We start from the raw sequence: 19,041 nt of genomic DNA, 5'->3' as shown, positions 1-19,041 counted from the left end.
AAGATTAAAGCGGGTACACTGATTAACCTTCAATTTTGGTTTTTGTTTCTCTCCTCTCATTGTTTATGTCTGTAACCCAATGAGCCGAGAAAGCATGTTCTGAACGCGCTGATGCCACTGACGCGAGTTCGATCGAAGCAATGAACGCCGACTTGCTTACGCCTTACGGCCGCCCCATGCGTCGTAAATATCTTTCGTATGTTCTTATGTACACTTTCCCTTCTTGCATGCTGCGAACCAATGAAGTCTGCGCTTCTTTCAGTGTAACCTACATCAAAATCAGCTGATCGTTTCGAGCCGGTCGACAATTTTAGCTCGCCGGGTTGCGATGCAGGTGTTCAATGGTAGTGACATTCGTTTGCGCATTTTTTTTTTCTAATGCAGCGCGATTATTTTTCACATTTTCAGTCTGCTACGTAGGCGATTTTCTATTAATCGTTTTTACCAGCCAGCTTTGCTTTTCACGCAAAGTTAAACCGTATTTAAGTTTCTCCTCATTCTAAATGCTTTCTCGTTTAGTCAACACCGAATATCTCTGCTGGCATTAGGCAAGCGAACACCCAATGTCACTGTACGGATTCAGAACGTATGTGAGCTCAAAAGAGATCGAAAAGTTTTCCGAATTATATACGGAGCTCGGATAAAGGGAACAAAAGTATCAGTTCGGATAAAGCGGAGGTTCGAATTAAACGAGCTCGAATTAACAAGACAAGAAATATTCACGAGAAGCCCAGGAAAAATTATGTTCATAGCTTTAAGATTATATATATATATATATATATATATATATATATATATATATATATATATATATATATATATATATATATATATATATATATATATATATATATATATATATATATATATATACATATATATATATATATATATATATATATATATAGAACTGTGCAGATCTTTATTGCTGATCATTATTGCTGTTCTGTTTCATGTTCTAAAACGGAACAGACTGTGTAATGAGCTCTTTTGTTGTATTTTTAATTATCACTTGGATTATTGATTAATTATAATTATCACTTCTTTATGCTTTTAGCAAGTTGAGTCTCAATGCAGCAGGTTCATATATTCAAGAAAGGCAAAAAAAGCTAGCCACTAAATTACATGTTTCTGTAGGGAATGATCGAGCTGCTTTGAGCTTATCTTCACGGCCTTATCATGCTTATGCACCTGATGGTTTTCACCGTGCCTTTTCTATTTAAAGAATATAAGGTTCTTTGCTGCTAGAAATTTGGCAGCATTGGGCATCATTTCTTTTGTCTGTCATGTCATAGAGCCAAAAAATGGTTAATGTGAGAACAAGCTAGGAGAGTTAACTGCAAACTTTCATGCGTTAGTTGCAATGTTACTGTCATATTTCCACAATGCACAATAACATACATCACCATGATAAATTGAAGTAGCTCACCATGCAAATACTGATTTAAAACAGGTAACTGCCGAGTTACAAAAGGAAATATTGTATTGGATACTGTCAGCTGGTTCGTAGCAGCGGCAGTATCTGTATTATCATATGCAAAATTAAGAGGTCCCTGCCAGCACGTGCCGAACAGGGCCAAACTTCATATGAGCACCGCGCGTCAAAGCACCACATCGCCATGTGCAGTACAATTTTTTTGTGCATAATGAAGGCACTTATTTGTCAAGAAAATTGGTGCCGATTTGGGGGGTTCATTTATTGCGCGTGATGCAATTTACACTGTGGGAAATCAGAATTTTCTGAAATTTTAACGGTTGCATGGGGGGCCCTTTATATGCAAATGTGATTGTTATTATACAAGTAAAAAAAATATTGTAGGCATTCCTGATATTTGTTGGGTTTCGTCATACTCAGATGACCTGCCACAGTAACAATGCTTCCCTTTAACAATTCACAGTAAGCACTTTTTTTTTTTTATACTGAAGAAACCAATAAATTATTTTGAACCAATGCAAAGAATTCAAACTTTTTTTTTTTTCACTTCAAGATAGAATCGTGGTACTTAAGAATGTTGCTGGCCGTTCCAGAGCACCAGCAGCAAACTCAGTGTGTGTAAATAGACTGCCTATTCTCAAGACTGCTTACTGTTAGATTGTATGCCTTGTGTAAGTGTCTGGTGTGAAATTTCGAAAGCTGATTGCTCATGGCAGTAGCTTTCAGTTGCTAATAGCTGGGTACTAACAACATTGTGAATAATTATTCTATTCTGTGGCATTGTGCACTTGAGCTGTGTTTAATGTGTTGATGTCCCATTGTGTATTTCGTAGAGGGTTATCACATCAATTATTGCCTTGATTTGTTTCTGTCCCTTTTGCTGCTGTCACTGAACCAGAAAATGTGCAGTTTTTTTTTGTCACAAATTATTACGTGTCATTTAGGGTAGATGCAAGACATTAAGAAGAATGAGTTTGGACTATAATGAAGACAAGATCTAACATACCACCATGACTGGTGTTGCGGATACACCGACATCTCAAACAGAGGCATCAAATGCGGCTGATGGAAGCAGAAGCACCTCTCACAGCTCGTCTAGGTAGGTCTGCACATATTTAGGTGCCAGTTTTCCTTTGCTCGCAGGTGCTGTTTTAGAGAGCAAGAAGTTAGCACATGGAATAATTTTGATGTATATGTGTGGATTCTTCATTTTCATTTCATGGCAGCCGCTGTGGTGACTCAGTGGTTATGGCACTCGGCTGCTGACCCAAAAGACATGGGCTCGATCCCGGCCGCGGTGGTCGAATTTCGACGGAGGCGAAATTATAGAGGCCCATGTACTCTGCGATGTCAGTGCTCTTTAAACAACCCCAGGTGGTCGAAATTTCCGGAGCCCTTCACTACGCCGTCCCTCATAGCCTGAGTTTGAGTTGCCTTGGGACATTAAATAGTCACTAACCATCATTTCATGGCCTTATGGTTTACACCAGTAATGTGTTCTATTCAATGCATTTTAATATTTATTCCGCAAACTAGGGGTGTTTTGCCGGTTTTCTTTTTTTTTATCTTGCAACTTTGCCGAGGCAGGCAGCAAAAAAAAATCAATCTCTCTGTGTTTGCTTGTGGCAGTGTCCTGATTATACTAATATTAGAAGGCAGGCGAGGAGTACAGGAAAAAAACGAGACGAGTATAGCTGCGAATAATGGATTTGCACCCACTTATTCAACATTTCCCTCCGCTTATTTTCATGTTGCCTTGATTATGCGTCACTGATCGGTCCTGGGGCCAATGGTTCTTCACCTCTGGTGTCAGGTTCTGCGCGTCCATGTATATCACTTCACTCAGTGGTATATTGCATGAGATGAACATACATTCTGCATAAACAGTCACAAATTGGACGTGGCTACTCTTGTTGTGCTGTGTCATTTCTTCACGTCCTGCAACTTCTTTCATGGAAACAAAGATATCTAGCTACGCATCAACTTACACGTACATCAGTGACTGCAACATGACTCTGGCCACCTGGCTTTGATTTCGCCTAGATAGTCACCTTTAGTGGTGATGTCTGACCACTTTGAAACCTAGCTTGTGGTAACAATGCAGGCATGTCCATGTGTGTAAAATATTTTTCTGTAGTAGCTGGTGTACTGTTTTCCTCCTGTAAAATATGTTTATTCCAGTCGCAGTGCTCTGTTCTGTTATTTGAACTTTTTTTAACCGGCTTTGCAGGAGCAGTGCATTTAAAGAAGAGTGCCAGAATGAATACAACGAAGTCCAAAGGTCTGACGTGTCTGACCCTTACAATGACCTTGAGTCATCTGACCCCGAAGACATTCAGGCCCCGATGACACGGGAGTCCCCTTCCCCTTGCTCACAGGGAAGGAAACGGTGCTCAGGTTGGTATTGTTTGCATGTGTTTTGTGTCTTTTTTGCTTGACAATATGCTGTGGTCAATATGCTGTGTTGTTGCAGCTTTCAGCAATTAACGGGACATTGGTACTTTCCAGCTAAGCAAAGGAAAAGTCGGAGTCGACACAAGAAACGCTTTGCTCCGTCAGTGATGGAGCCCTGTCACGAGCCATCGTCCCCACGTAGGTTAAATTTGTAACTTTGCAACATGCTAATGGGTGCTTAATTAAGCACAAGTTTATGTTTGAGCTTGTGTGATAAGAAGGCGATCAACATTCTTTTCTTTCTCTTTTTTTCTTTTTGAGTAATAGTGCAACCATGTGAAGTACCTGTAGCCGTAAGGTCTCCAACAGGTAAGAGGCCAGTGTTTGAAACGCAGTTTGAAGCACAGGAAAAAGTAACAATGCAGCAGACAGACACTGCATGCATTGGTCCTAACCCAAATGCCTGTAAAAAAAAAAATACATGCATGCTAAAAAAAAAAACAGACTAAACGTGTTAATAGCAGGAAAACAGCACCAGCAAGCAATCACAAACTGAAGGTAAATGCACAGGTAGAAAATATTATTACTTGAATCAGCTGAGGCCTAGCTAACATGCATTTGCATGGCTGTAATGGAAGGAAAATTCACTGTCCACTCTGTATATGTTGAACAAAATTTTCTGAAACCTGAACTGTCGAGCATCATGGTGAGAAAGGGAATAAAATCTGGTTGGGAAATGGCATAGAAAAATGCAGAACTTGCAGAATTGTGGAGGCTTACCTCCACATTTGAATCAGTCCTGGGCAGAGCAAGCTGTTGGGCTAGTTGGTTTTGCATCGGTTTTGAGCAGCTCTGCAGTGTACAAGTTATGATCGAGCCACGCCTCCAGCTTGGCTGATTAGGCCACAGGCTTCAAAACCACATGTATTTGAGTCTGTGGTGCTTAACGCATCAAGTTTCTACAGACTGCAAATGATTCTCTGAGGGGTTTACTCTTGCCTAGCCTTTTCTAAGCAAATGTGAAAGCCTAGGCATGATTTTGTTCGCCTTCAGGAGGCTTTTAGGAACCCCTGAAAAACTTTCTATAATAGCTGGTAGAGAGAGGGTACACAGATGGTTTCTTGACGCTCAAAAAGAGAACACGGGAGGGGAAAGTCTCGGGGTGCTTGCCAACGTTTCGACAAGAGGACTTGTCTTCGCCTGGCGAAGAGAAGTCTTGTTGCAACAATGGCAAGCACCCTGGGGCTTTCCCCTACAGTGTTTTCTATAATAGCTGTCATCTGTCACTAAGACTTGCCCCTTCCGTTTTGCTCATACATTGCAAGCTACAAGGGTTTGCCTGTTGATACTAATAGTATTTTGCTGAGCACTGTGTGGCTGCAGTCTGACAATAATATTTGAATGTTGCATGATATAATGCTGCACTTGGCTTGTTAAACAGTTGTGTTGAACTTGTCTTCCATGATCGTCACAGCACATTCCTTCTAGTACTTATGTGATGGAGCCTTTGTCTCATTTTGGTGGGCAAAAATGTACGCGCAGAAACTGTGAAGCTGTAAGTTTCATACTCATTGGTGTGGCATTCGCTCTCTCTCTTTCTGTAGCTTATGTACGGCCACTCATCACTGCAGCAATGCCTACAGCACCCATGGACTCTCCTTCGGAAAAATGGCTTTTGCACTACAAGAGGCTCAAGAAAGCAAACTTCACTTGTACTTTGCTTCTAGGGCACAACGATACTGTGCGCTCTGTGGCGGTAGACCAGAACCTTGTCGTGTCTGCAAGGTGAAGCCCTTGAGTGTCCTTATCTGATTAGGTCACATTTTTTTCTGTGAAGTCTGAGTGCACTTTCGTTTTTCTTACCCTGCTTGTACCCTGAATGTCGTACACGTTTATGCCACATTGCAGTAACAGTACCTCATATATTTATTACTGGAAAACCTGTCTTTGCTTGTTCAAGAAATTGCAAGGCACAACACATACTAATTGGTTTAAAAAAGCATGCATCACTGCAGTATTGCATACTCTGCCCATGACTTATCTTCAGAAAAAATTTTCACAGCTGTGACTCAACATTTGACACCGAGGGAATAGTAGATTTAGGCTCTGCGATTGGAAAATATAAAGATGAAAGGCTGTATTCATGGAGTGCTCCAGTTTCAAATTTAAAGGGACACTGAAGACAAATCGAATTTGGCCTGTATCAATAGATTGCCACATTTAAGCGACAAAGATACTAATTTCACTGCAAACTGAGCTTTTGTAAGATAGAAAAGGTCCTCAAATGAAATTCAGGTGTCGCCGCCATCAGCCGTTCTTGCTAGCAAACTGTGGGGCATCAAGATAGTTTTTTTTGTGCATGGATTACTGAGGCAAGTTTACATTGCCATTCACATTGAAATCGTGATCGTGCAGTCTTTTTGGGTTTTGACATCATGAGTTTGAATCAAGTGGCAGAAAAAATTGTAAATGCAGTTTTCTATGCAGTAAATGCGTATTTAGCTGCTAGACAACATAACACCAACATAACTAAAAGAGCCATGGGATCGATCTTTTCTTAGTACGAAGATTTGATGGAGAGTTGTCCTCAATGTCCCTTTCAGAATCTTGGCAGCATTACATGTGCATGCAACTAGTGTTGCAATTTGAACAATCACCTTATGTAAAAAAGGTTGTCTCCAACTTCACTGTCAACTTACGTAATAGCATATAAAACTTACCAAAAAAAAAAAAAGTGCATGCAGTGCACAAAGAGCCAACAGACTGAGTAGCTAATGAAAACTACATCATCATATTTAGCGATTCTTGTCTACGTGCTTGTTCCACATTTTTATTGATGCTCTGAACTGACAGGACCGTTTTGTCCTAGGAAACTAGAGCGCCTCTTCTTTCAAACCTTGCTTTCTTGTGTGTTAGGCAGAGAGCTTACAGCAGCTATCCCTTTCAGTGACGACACCACACTGCGAGTGTGGAGCGTGCAGGCTGGCAGAGAGTTGTGCAGTCTACGTGGCCACATCTCGTCCGTCAACGCTGTCCTGCTGCTGTCTTCAGAACAGACAGAAGCGGTGTGCTTTCGCATGGGGTGCACCTCGACGTACCGGCTTGCCGTCAGCGGTTCCTCTGATGCCTGCCTCAATGTTTGGCTTGCCCTCGAAGGTATGTTTTCGCAAGGTGCCCACGGCTTGAGGATTTCCCACAGAAATCCAGCTGATTGTGAAACCCTTCTTTACTAATAGGAGTATATTAGAACTATACTACAAATTTTGATGTTGGCCCTGAGCTTGGCAACACACAGTTAACAAAAGCATTATGTGGAGCGTGCCAGGCTTGTCTTGGAATGCACCTGTTATGCTGTGGAAGATAGAAAGTTATTTCACTTTAGCTGCTGGGTTTCAGGGACGTCGCCTGTTTGTGAGTGTAGCTGTATGAAGTTAGCAGCTGCACAGGTGAAAAGCTTTGTATCTTGAATCCAGCAGCTGGTGTCTAATTTTGTTTTCTTTGTTGTGCAGCACGTCACACACGTATGCGTGATGCATTGCGTGCACATTTTTTTTCTGGCCAGACGTGCCTACTAAGACCAACGTAGAAGAAATGGTCATGTGGTATTGTTGTATATAGGCTGGTAAATAGCATAACATTGATTCTTGCCCTTAGCCTTTGAAAAGATAGTACTTAATTTACACTTCAGTTTTAATATTTGGACAAAGATGGTACAAGTGAGGGCACTGTGAAAAGCACAGTTCGTACTCCAGAATCAAATTTATTTTTACCTCTGCATCAAACAGCAAGGGGATCATGCATTTGGAAGAAAGCTACTTGGAGAAAGCAAGACTTGGTTCTTGTGCATGGGGAGTAATCATTGAAAGCACTCTGATAAATTGTTGCATTTTGTCTTGCTTTGGTCTGTACCTGATTAACTGTAATGAAATAATGGCAGTTTCTAGTTCTGTAGAGATATTAAACAGACACAGATCAAGACTTCTGTGTGGTTATGTGCGTATTTGTGGCAATGGCCGGTATACATTTGATACACATGCACATTTTTGCACCAAGTTTGTTCAGTGATTTCAGCACATTTATTTATTGGTTTTACAGGGAGGCTACTGAGGTCTATGTACACCTACAATGCTATTACAGCTCTCGGAGCAATTACCGAAGACTGCCACATCATAGTTGGCACTGGTTAGTGACAGATCTCCCTCTTACCTTATTTTTGTGTTTCTCTCAGTTTCGAGATTTTAATCTTTGTAGTCGAATTATGAGGATTGAATGAGCTCTTTTTGTTTTCTAGAAGGAGGCAAACTGGAAGTTTGGGACTTGGCAAAAGGGGCTCCACTCAGCTCTGTCATTGGTCACGATGGTGCGATTGTGTCCATATGGGTACGTACCGCGTCCATGTGACGTGTCGGTAACAAGAGGCATGGACCAATCTGTTTGCAGCAAAGTTGATAGAAACTAAAATTGAGGTGCACTATCTTATAGTGTTGGGCCAGCCAGTGATTACAATTGTGGAAAACGTTACGATGCATGGACTGGGCGGGACAGCTGCCCATGCCCGTTTCTTTTCCAGCATGCTCATGCCAGAGTCCTTGTCTTGTCTGATTAGAAGCAAATTTAAAATGTATAGTAACCCGCCCTTAACAATGAAGTGAATAGTTTAAGCATTTTTGTTGTGTAAAAATTGCTCAGCCTTTTTTAGCTATTTGTCTTGCATTTGCAACATACTGATTGCATGCCTCCGAGCTAAGCCAGAACGTTGCAGTCACAGTCATTATACACACTCACTACAGGTAAAAAAACGCTATCATTGCTTTGAACAAAATACTTACAAGCAGGTTTACCAATAGAGTGCAAAGTCGCTAAGGTCAGTCTACTTGTGAACCAAGTGCACCCTGCACTTTTGCATAAGCATGAAGTCCTGCTATACTAGAATTGAAAAACTGATTAGATATGATTGAAAATACTGTTATTAAATATGGCATTGAAGGAGCGCTGAGGACAAGTCCATTGAATTATTGTTCTTAGTAAAAACTGATTTTTTGGATCTTCCTAGGCGTGTTAATGTTTGACTGGCAGCAATACGCTCATTTATGGGTGAAAAATTGAATTTTAAAATTTTCCCATAACTTGATCCAGACTCGTGATATTCACACTGCAGAGGGCTCATTGTCTGCATTTCGAGGTGAGAATGGTGCTGTAGCATAGCCTCTGTTTTATATGCATTAAAAAAATATGCCTTATACAGTGCACAATAAAAAATTTAACAAAAGAAAAATTTAAGAATTTTTAATGAAAATATTCAATAAATAAACAAGAAATTAAATTTGAGGTCCTGCCACCCCCCCCCCCCCTCTTACAATCTCAAAAAAAGGTTCAGGGGTGTCTGTTTGAAGGTGATTTTTCATATTGTGCTTACAGATTGCTTTGTACTCTTTAATTTAGATAGCTTGTTAACCAGTCCTATCAACACTGAACTTCAACTTTGTAAAATATTGGTTTAATGTGAAAAGTACAACATTTTATTCCTTGTGCCTTATTTTATCTAGCAGCTTCAGAAGACTGCAGAATGACTCCTGTACAGCACTGAATATATATCTGTTGGCAGATGTCTGATCTGTGGCCTCCTTGGGCTGTATGTACCCTAATAAGAATCCATTGGAAGAGTACTTGATGCAGGCTCTGCAGGCTCCTTATTATTGCATTTGCAAGCCACCACTGATTGTTAGTGACGTTTGCTGTGGCAGATGGTGTTGCAAAGTTCTGACCACTTTCCTTGTTTACCAGGTTGACAGGGCGGGCACAGTATTCACAGCCTCCTCAGACGGTAGCCTGAAGGTGTGGCAGTGGCTCTCAAACGAGCTCTGTGCTGTGCAAGTGCACGACGCCCTCACACAAGAGGGCTGTCAGCTGAACTGTGTCGCAGTAGATGGCTCCAAGATTTTTGTGGGCCGGGACAGCGCGTATGTCAAAGTCATCGACTGGGCAACAGGTGGGTGCACTGCTGTCATCTTCACCTGATGCAACAAACACTGCAATCTTTGACAATGTAGCCAGTAGGTTTTGGGAAATGGCTCTTCTTTGCTTGCTGTATTTCGTATAATGCTGCCTAAAACGACTTGATAGGGAAGTATTGCCATTGTAGGTCTTTACAGGAACAAAATACTAGGCACAGAGTTCTGTTGATTTGAAGAGAAATTTAAAGGCACTAAATTAAGCAAAGCAAGTCTCCTGACGTATGCATACCCAGGTCTGTCAAGATTGTACTGAAAATGCATCATGGTGAGACTTCAAACATGTAACCTATAAAATGGAAACTGGATGTGCGAGATCGTTGAGTTTCGCTGGCAGTTGTAGCAATCCGAATAGGAGTGTGGATGTCAAATACAGCATGGCCAAGTTTTGCGTAGTGCTCGACGGCAATATCTCACATTTGCACTTTGCTTCACCACTTAGGCAGACTGGCAGTTCTTTGCACTTCCAGTTTTTCAAGATCCCTCTTTTTGTACTTTCAGTATCTTAAAAGGGTCATGACATGGTCTACCAGCAAATCGTGGTTTTACGTTGCAGGCACTAGCCGCGGCATTGTTACATGTACTTAAGGGGGGACGCGGGTCTTGAAATCGCGAAAAATGGTCAAAAATGGCAATTTTCAAAAATTGCAATTTTGAAGTCTTTAATGTCCCAACTATGCCTCTACAAAATATTTTAGCTGAATTCCAACTCAAAGTATGAAAAAAACGGCAATTTAGAAACGTCGGTGAGCCGAAATTGAACGCCAAGCGCGAAGGTTTGCCCCATTTTCAAGCTGCCGTAGCTCCGCGCGACGCGAACCGATCGGCGCCATCTTGGTCTCGTTTGAAAGCTGGTTTCCCGCTCTCCATTTTGGCGCCTTACGGCAAGCTGTAGACCCTCGCACAGCGGAGCTATCAGCACCCGTTCGCAAGGGGGAAAGCGTCGCGAGACGGCCGCCGATTGGGTAAAACGGGCGCTCCTCGAGGCGCAGCCCTCTGATTGGCCGTGACGCATGCTTTGCCCCCCGCGGCCGCGTTGTTCGGCTCCTTCCCGTCGTCTGCTTTCGCCTGAGCGCCCGTCATTTTTCGCGCTCCTCTTTGTTTCCTAGTATTTTTCGTTCTGCCGTTTTCCTTATCGTTATTGTAGACATTTTGGCTATTGAATCGCTTCTTTTAGCCCCGAATTTCGTGCTTTTGCGTGTATTTGCCTGCCTGGTGTCTTTGTTCCGTGTGTCACGATGGCCCGAGACGCGCGCTTGAAAGCAAGCACGCGAAAAACAGTCGGCAAAAAGAGACGCGCATGGAATAAGTAGAGCGCTGCATCGTCGAGAACTGCAGCTTCGGTGATGCCGCAAGCTGCTGTACCCTCGGTGGATGCGGCTGGACTGAGCTCGCCAACAACAGCTTCGCCGGTGGACGCGGCTGAACAAACCCTGTTGACGCCAGCATCGCCGGTGGACGCGGCTAGACAATGCCGATCGCCGTCAACTTCGGCGTTACCGCAAGTCTCTGCAGTGCCGGTGGATGTGCCTGGACTAAGCCCGTGGAAAATATCGACTTTTGATACGCTGCAAGCCGCTTCGAATTCCGTGTCGTCGGAAGCGGCCGAGCCGGCTGACCTAAGCCTAACGTCGACTTCGGCGTTTGCGCACGCCGCTTCGTGCCGACGGACGCGGCTGAACCGAGCTCGCGTGCTCAACGCTTCGACAAGCACGCGCAGCGCGGACCTTGGCAGCGCGCCAAGCCGCTGCCGCCGCTGATAACGTCATTTGTTTTTTTTTTAAATATATATATATTTTGAGGAGAGCTCCGGGGGGGGGGGGGGGGGGGGGGGGGGGCTCGGCGAACTTGGCAGAGCGCCAAGACGTTGTGCGCTCTAAGCTGAAGCTTGAACATTTGAACATTCGCATTAGACACTCCTCACTGTCCTGTTTTTAACCTCGCAAGAAGCAGTTTCTCGCTTCAACCAAGGAATGGCAACAACCAGCAGAGCTGTTGCAGCACAGCTTGGTTACAGGCCTGGGAGCTGCCTCATTGGTAGGAGCCTTGAAAAAGATAAACAGAGGCTGTGCAGGTCTGATAAGGGTCACACCAATGCTGAAAAGGTGAAGAAGAGGATGGCCAAGAAGCACAAGCCTGACAGCACCCAGGACTACTGCCCAGGACTTTTGTGAATGTGTGGCAGATTCAAAGAAAATAGCAAGTGATTTTCCGAGCTTTTTTTTTGTCAAGTGCCAATGCAATACAGAGGTTTTCATAATCTTTACATGAACAGATTTCTGTAAATTTGGTGTTATTGTGTTCAGCAATGACTGGGCGGCATGCTAAAGCATTAAATTTTTCCATATGATCAGTAAACAAAAATGGCAGAGTAAGCAAAACTTTGAATGCAATTTTCTCAGCTTTGCTTTTTCGATCAAATGCTTTTGCCTTACGGAACTTTTCATAATGTTTGCATCGACTAATTTTATTGAAGTAGGTATCATTTTTTTCAGCAACACCTCAGCTACATCCTAAAGCTTTCCAATTTTCATTAAAGCCAATAGACTATCAATTAGGTCAGATCTAAGCTAATTACTCCCACATTGTTTTTTTCTTTCCTACTTTGTTATTCATTCATGACCTATGTGATGACTTTTTAAAAATTTCTTTAGCTTTAGGATGTGCAATGGGCCCTTAAGAATGACAGCATTACTTTAAAACTAGTTTTTTTAATTAAGAAACCACCATAATGGCCCGTAAGAAAAGACCTAAGTGGCATAAATTATTTTGCCATATCTTCATTTCTAGATGAGATATATAAAATCTGAATATATATTTGGGATTAGCATTCAAAGATATATCTGCATGCCAATTTTCAGGAAGATATGTTAAGAAATAAAAAAAAAGTTTTCAAGACCCTCATCCCCCCTTAAAAAAGAAGGGCTCTATGCACACATTTAAGCTAGCAATTGCTAATAGAAATTATCGGCTCTAAGCCCCTCCCCCTGGCAGTGATGACCATATTAAAGCAGCCTGAGTGACATAAATCAACAGCACCGTCGTCTGTTGCAAAACTGCCACGCACACGGTAGGTGCGGAGCCGAGTGCATGCCTAGTCCGGTCGTGGTGAAACCGCCGAGATCGAGCAGAAGCTAGACAGAAAAGGGGAGGACACTGGCCTTTGTTCCCCTGTCGTGAACTGCGGCACACGCACATGCTACATGAACACTAATGTATCATTGAAGTAGGGCTGGTGTCTGTGCAACTTGCTTGGAGTTCGTTGACTTCAAGCATATCTTTAGTGTTCTATTCAGGATGTGTCACTGTGCAAAATATTTGTTTGCATACTGCTTTATTTTATGCAAATCTTCTAAAAACAAGGATGCTAATGCTGCCTCTCTTTATCTTTCACTCATGAAATATTCTGTGTGCATTGTATCATTGCTGAAAAGAAGCTCAGGAATCATATGGACTGCATAAAAATGCAGGCGCTGGTTTAAGCGATGGTCTGCATAGAGTGATGTATCGCATTTTCTGTACCGTCAGGGAGGATTGACTACCTCAAGAACCACCCGCATGACCTCGGGTCAACCAAAGCAGTCTTTGTCAAGGACAGCCTCCTGCTCTCATCGTCCTTTGATAAATACACTGGCAACAGTATGGTCAACAGTAAGCAACCTTTGAGTTTTGCATGCACGTTACTAAAATCATTCTGTGTCATATACTGCTGTTGTTTTGGTTGTTGGGCACACTAGTATCAATAAACTATTCATGTAAGATTTTCTTGGTGCTGCACTCACTTATGCTAGCTTTGTGGGTTCACAAATATCAAACCATTGTGTAAAACCCTTTAACTGTTGTTAGATTGGTAGTACCATTGCGCACTTGGTAGTATGGAAGCAGGAACCTCATATAATAGGCCAGGATGGCAGTGTTCATTGATGAAACTAGGACAGCCCTTACGTGAAAGAGAAATATACTACAAGCAGTTACACCCAAAAGCACTGATGACTCCTAGAGGCTCTTTTGACCCAAGTTTAAAATAAACTGTGGAGAGCTGTGCTTGATACTAGGGCAGTTGTGTTGGCCACAACAGCAGCAGAAGCTCATCCGTGCATATGGCTAGAATTGTTCAACAAGCACCAATTGCAGGCATGCACTGCTTCTCCGACCTGTGCTCTTCAGGGATGCCACGCCATGTACACCAGAATCTAGACACACTGTGATGGCATGCAAGAAAGTTCCCCTCTGATTGTGAAGTGCAGGAACTGCTTGTTCGTAAAAACTGTAAAATATAATTTTTGAAAGAGCATTTGAGGTGCAGGCCATGTGGGAAACCATAAGGCCTCTAATATTTCGCGATCCCGCAAAAAATCTCGGATTTGGATTTTTATGGAATTACATGTTAGCAGTCGTTCTCTCTTTTTTGTCAATTGCGGTTGCAGATATCACTAGGAATGACAGAACAGTGGGAATGTAATTAAATATGAATTCCTTGAAAGGTAGCGTCTTGTAACGAGCCAAGCTCTACTGATGCCTTGACAAGCGTGCTCCCTCATCTGCTTGAGCTAGCAGCATGTCAATCACTGCGGCTCTGGAAACAATGCTTTCAGACACTCGTGTGGAAAGAGATCATACTGGCGCTTATCGAAAGCAGTGTTCCCATATTTACGCTAATATAACATGGGAGGTTTATTTCGCTAAATCATATGCTTCAGATCCCACTGTAATCGGAACAAAGTGAGAATACCAAGCACAAAGTGGTGCTGAATTGCAACCACCATTGTTGATATTAATAAAGTTACATTGGAAGCATGTTAGGCATGTTTCAGAATAAACTGATATGTATATAAATTGCCAAAAATGAAAGACAGAACGTTTATTAAACCATGTTTCGGTCGGAGGAACAGCCTTTTTCAAGTGAAAAAAGCTGGTTCTTTAGCCAAAACGTGGTTCAATAAATGTTGTGTTATTCATTTTTGGGTTATTTATCTTTATACTTAATAATCAGCTGCCAAGCAGCATCTTTAATATATATATATATATATATATATATATATATATATATATCCTATGTTTCCCATGGAATATTGCAGATTCTTTGTTCTCAGTTTGTGTAATTTGAAAGTTTTCCCGCAGAAAATTAGGGCCATTAGCCGTGACTGTCCTTCCAATTTATAGCTAACATTTAAAAGACTTAAGTGATGAAAGATAGCAGTTAGACTGCTTGCCATTTTATTATAGTTATTGTTCTGCAACACTGTATATATATACAGAATTTCATCTCTGACCAGTATGTCAATAAAGAATGCTGCTATCAGGTTTTTGTCCTTTTCTTTTTTTTTTGAAATGTGATTTTTATTTAAACTGTTCAAGCTTCGCTAAGTTCTATGCTTGATATTTGCAGATTTCATAAAAATGAAGTGTACTTAATAGAGCACATGAATGTTCAAAAGCACGAACACCTCGACAGAAAGGTTTCTATATTATGGTCATAGTTAGGAACACAGATGAAAATAATAAATTATAATAAAAATCTCTCCGCAGCCTGAAATTCTCTGTGCCTCACTATTCACACATACTAGTCCCAGTTGTGTGCACTGCTTATGGGCATAAAATTTGAGTTCAAAAGATAGTTACTTCCTTGCGGCACCAATGGTCTGGAAACTTTCGTATGTGGGTGCACTATAGCATATGCACTTTACAAGTTGATATCTGGTATTTTAATGACAATGCTTCTTATCTACCCGTTTCTCCTGGCGGGCAGTGCGAACCCTTCCCGGTGGTGCCTATGTTGGAACACTGAAGTGCAGTGGGCAGGGCAGAATGAACGCCCTGGCATCGGACATTGTGGAGGAGAATGTTCTGAGAATCGTCACAGGAGGGGCTGGTCTCGCTGTGTGGGACTGGGCTCCTCAGGAGAACTACGGGCAAGTACAAAAATATTCTCCAGCACGAATTGTTGTACTGCATTTCTTCCGTAGGCTTCTATTTAATGTGAAAGCATTACTAGTCTCATTATGAGAAAAGCCGGCGGCACGTGTGTGTATTCACAGATGGTAAAATCCCAGCAGTGGCAAGAAAAATGGGTGATGTCATCAAGTGGCCATATGACACAAACAGCGAGCGCAGCACCGCCACTTCAGACAAACCTACGCATGTTGTCCTCTTTTGGGGCCTTTAAGGTAATAAAATGAAATGAAATGAAATGAATCTGTATATACTTGCCACTGGCAGACCTCCATGTGGTGCGAGTTTTCCCGACATTCGTACCAAAATTGTGACGTAATCCTTTGTCATACAGCATTCTGGGTGGTGTCCTATCATTTCTCGTTGCATGTAGCTTACATGTGCTAGTCAAGTTGGAGGCTAGCTTGCGACAGGGATTCGAACCGACAACATATGCACCTTCAATTGTATGCCTTCCCAAGCTTTTGTATCAAAATTGTGATGCAGCTGTTTGTCCTACAGCGTTTCCGGTGGTGTCATATGCAAGTGTGTATATGGGTGTCAGTGCACCCAGGGACAACAAAGTGGCTTTCAAAAGTACATGCTGTGGAAGTTTGTCGTGGTTTCCTAGCAAGTGCCATCTGCAGCCCATACCACAGCCACGTTTTTTGATAGTGGTGGTGCTCCGACACTTGGGTGTTTGCATGCAAGCATTGCATGGCTCCTGGTTATTTAACAGGACTGTGCATGCACGTAAGATTTATAATTGTTTAATCATTTCTTCACAGTTCCATCCCCTTTTCTTCTTTTGTTTCATTGTTTTTCTTTCCTTTTCTTTGTGCCTGAACACTGGAGTAGTGCCCTTGTGAAGCAAGCATTTTTTTTTTTCATTAGTTCTTCCTTTAAATAAAGATGCTCTCATTCTCACAGCATCCGCACTTCCCTCGTGCTGCACAATTTTCCATTGCTCCCACTTTGTATTTCGCTGAGCAGCACTTTCCGACAGCAGAGAAGAACACGTGATCTTTAGATTATGGCACGCATAAACAGAACTCTTGCATTCCATCTTCCTTTAAGCATGTCATGGCACACATTTAACAGTGCAGCATTAATTAGGTTGGTTCTTGGAAAGGAATGCAGAGCATAGCTTGTGCCAGAGAGGACGGGTCTGTGCACTCAGTGAATGCCACTAATGAAAGCATTTGTGTGTTACTCTCTTGCAGTGAAAACCCGGTGTTGTTCCTCGAGACACTGGCCGAATGCACTCAGGGGGACGTAGATGAACAGAACAAAGGCATCAGCCATGAAAAACAACTGCAGCTCTATCAAGAGAACAATGCCAGTGCTGAGGAAGCAACAAGCTGGTGTACTCTAATGTGATCTTTATCTTAGCTTTAACCACAGAGCTCACTTTTGCACACTTGTTATAGGTCTACTCCCAATTTGCACAACACAAGTGCTGAATACAAATTAGTTGTATGCACAAGTGCTCAGCAGTTTTTTTGCGTGCATTTTGCAAGTGGGCTGTAGATCTGTAGTGCAACCTTTTGGCTCAACTCTTCCTGCCAGATCAAAGAGCAGCATTTAGTGAATCACCTGCTGAGTGATCAAGTCATTAGGCTCTTTAATCTCATCCCGGATGCATTTTTACACTCATTGTTACCCTATGTTTTCATTCATGCAGCTGTGTATGTACATGGTATTTTTGGAAATTAAATGCAGCTAAGCACACTATAGAGTCCTGGATTTTTTCATTTTCACACTTTTCTGGCCTCTTGCATCTAGTGTGCGAACATGACATTTTTTTTTATGCCAAAACTAAATATGCTGCACTTTTTTCCAAGGTGTCTTCAAAGGTGTCTTGCAGGCTTGCTTGATTGTAATCTATGGTTTGACGGAACACCGTCTGGTCAGGTAGGGGCATAGTAGAAAATCTTGGGTCACTGACCAAGTCAAAAACATTGGGCTGTGAACAAGAAACCTGTACAGGTTCCAAAACGTCGAACTACTGATTCTGACTTCGTCAATGACCCAAGATTCATTCTACTTTGATTGTAACAAGTACATCCAATTCATCATGTGCAATCGCAGCAAAAAAAGAAATTGTAAGTAAAAAAAATGTTTTCCTTTTTTGTTTTTCCTGTACCCCTCCCTTCCCTGGAAGTTTTTGTTCAGCAAAACTTGATGTAACTCATTGCAATAGCCAGGGATATCATGTCCAGTAGCAAGGTAAAAAGTGCCTGGCATCCTGGTTGACTTATAAAATGTGTGTGCGCCTTCGCCTTATTTTTCAAATGACCAGGCCTAACTTAGGCGCTCAGCAGCAGACTCAATTTCTTGAAATGTGGTCCTCTGCAGGTGCGTACTGCAGAGGAGTGCCTGCAGGAATTTTTCATCTTTGAAGTCTTAAAGTCGCAAAAAACAAAAGTTCGTGATAAATTCCCTTCAGCAGGAGCCTACAGGCATTGTCATGGGAGGACAAACAGAATATAGCGAAGTATGGTAACGTGTTTGCTTTCTCATAACATGGCAGAAAACCTTAAGTTCGTTGTTTTTCTGCTTGGAGTCTCTTTACACAAACTGTACTTACCTGAATGCAATGAAACCATGATTGTATTGAGAGGGCAGATTTTGTAGGCACGAAACACTTAAAAACCACATGAATGCAACATGAGGAATGAGGCCTCAGTATACTGGGTAAAGTTTATGAGCACAAGTGCGTCAAAAAAATATTTCCTGCGCCTCTTCATAGGAATATAAGGTTGCCATCGAGCCTAGACAAAGTATGGAAGTTTCTACCACCGTTACTGTGTGAGAGTTTCATGCGCCCCTTCTTTTCCAAGACAGTCGTGCAACAGATTCTCAGACCAGACCAATACGAAGATAAGCGCAGTCTCTCTGCATCTTCACCACGTCAACCATGCGCCATCGTCAAAATGAAGCTTCTTCCACTGAACTCTGCAGCAAGCCCTGCCTCCCGAACGTTGGTGATAATTCTTGGCACCACTTGCACGAGTTGCCGAAAAATGGCCTGACAGCACACGAGTTCTATGCCGCCAATAAGCGAGTCGAACACTTTAGAGAGAAAAGCAGTGAGTACCTTTTCTCGTGCAGTCACAACGTGAAGGTTTCTGTGCACCCAAAGCGAATTAATGCGAGACATCGGCAGTGCTGAAACGCCAAGCTTGTTCGAACTCTCTAGTGTTCAGTCACTCTTTCCTTGCGACGAAGGGTCGGATTCACACATTGTGCGCAAGTGCACCATTTCTG

The 19,041-nt window shown here is 42.3% G+C and overlaps 1 protein-coding gene across 8 annotated transcripts; it reads left to right on the top strand.

The window, feature by feature from the left end:
- Positions 1 to 49: 49 nt before the first annotated feature.
- On the top strand, positions 50 to 17,503 carry LOC144120915 (kinesin-like protein KIF21A). 8 transcript variants are annotated; one of them, XM_077653723.1, is made up of 13 exons: positions 50 to 183; positions 2,380 to 2,534; positions 3,666 to 3,832; positions 3,944 to 4,027; positions 4,151 to 4,198; positions 5,434 to 5,614; positions 6,777 to 6,985; positions 7,925 to 8,011; positions 8,121 to 8,209; positions 9,614 to 9,818; positions 13,369 to 13,491; positions 15,590 to 15,752; positions 16,995 to 17,503. In XM_077653723.1, the coding sequence occupies exons 2-13, from the start codon at positions 2,446 to 2,448 to the stop codon at positions 17,149 to 17,151; spliced, it is 1,602 nt and encodes a 533-aa protein (XP_077509849.1). In that variant the 5' UTR covers positions 50 to 183; positions 2,380 to 2,445; the 3' UTR covers positions 17,152 to 17,503. The 8 variants fall into 8 exon arrangements, with proteins under 8 accessions (XP_077509849.1, XP_077509850.1, XP_077509851.1 ...); XM_077653724.1 differs by having other exon boundaries at positions 50 to 196; positions 2,385 to 2,534; XM_077653725.1 differs by having other exon boundaries at positions 50 to 196; positions 4,157 to 4,198.
- Positions 17,504 to 19,041: the final 1,538 nt, after the last annotated feature.

Source organism: Amblyomma americanum, chromosome 2, assembly GCF_052857255.1.
Source record: "Amblyomma americanum isolate KBUSLIRL-KWMA chromosome 2, ASM5285725v1, whole genome shotgun sequence".
NCBI classification, from domain to species: Eukaryota; Metazoa; Arthropoda; class Arachnida; order Ixodida; family Ixodidae; genus Amblyomma; species Amblyomma americanum.
The sequence above is the reverse complement of the archived record's forward strand: the minus strand, read 5'-3'. Positions and strand labels throughout refer to the sequence as shown.

What these genes read in the sequence shown, in the direction of transcription:
- LOC144120915 (XM_077653723.1), top strand. Translation starts at nt 2,446, where the DNA reads ATGACTGGTGTTGCGGATACACCGACATCTCAAACAGAGGCATCAAAT. An exon ending in GGGAAGGAAACGGTGCTCAG is followed by an intron (nt 3,833 to 3,943) that starts GTTGGTATTGTT and finishes GGTACTTTCCAG; the next exon opens with CTAAGCAAAGGAAAAGTCGG. An exon ending in CCACATCATAGTTGGCACTG is followed by an intron (nt 8,012 to 8,120) that starts GTTAGTGACAGA and finishes TTTGTTTTCTAG; the next exon opens with AAGGAGGCAAACTGGAAGTT.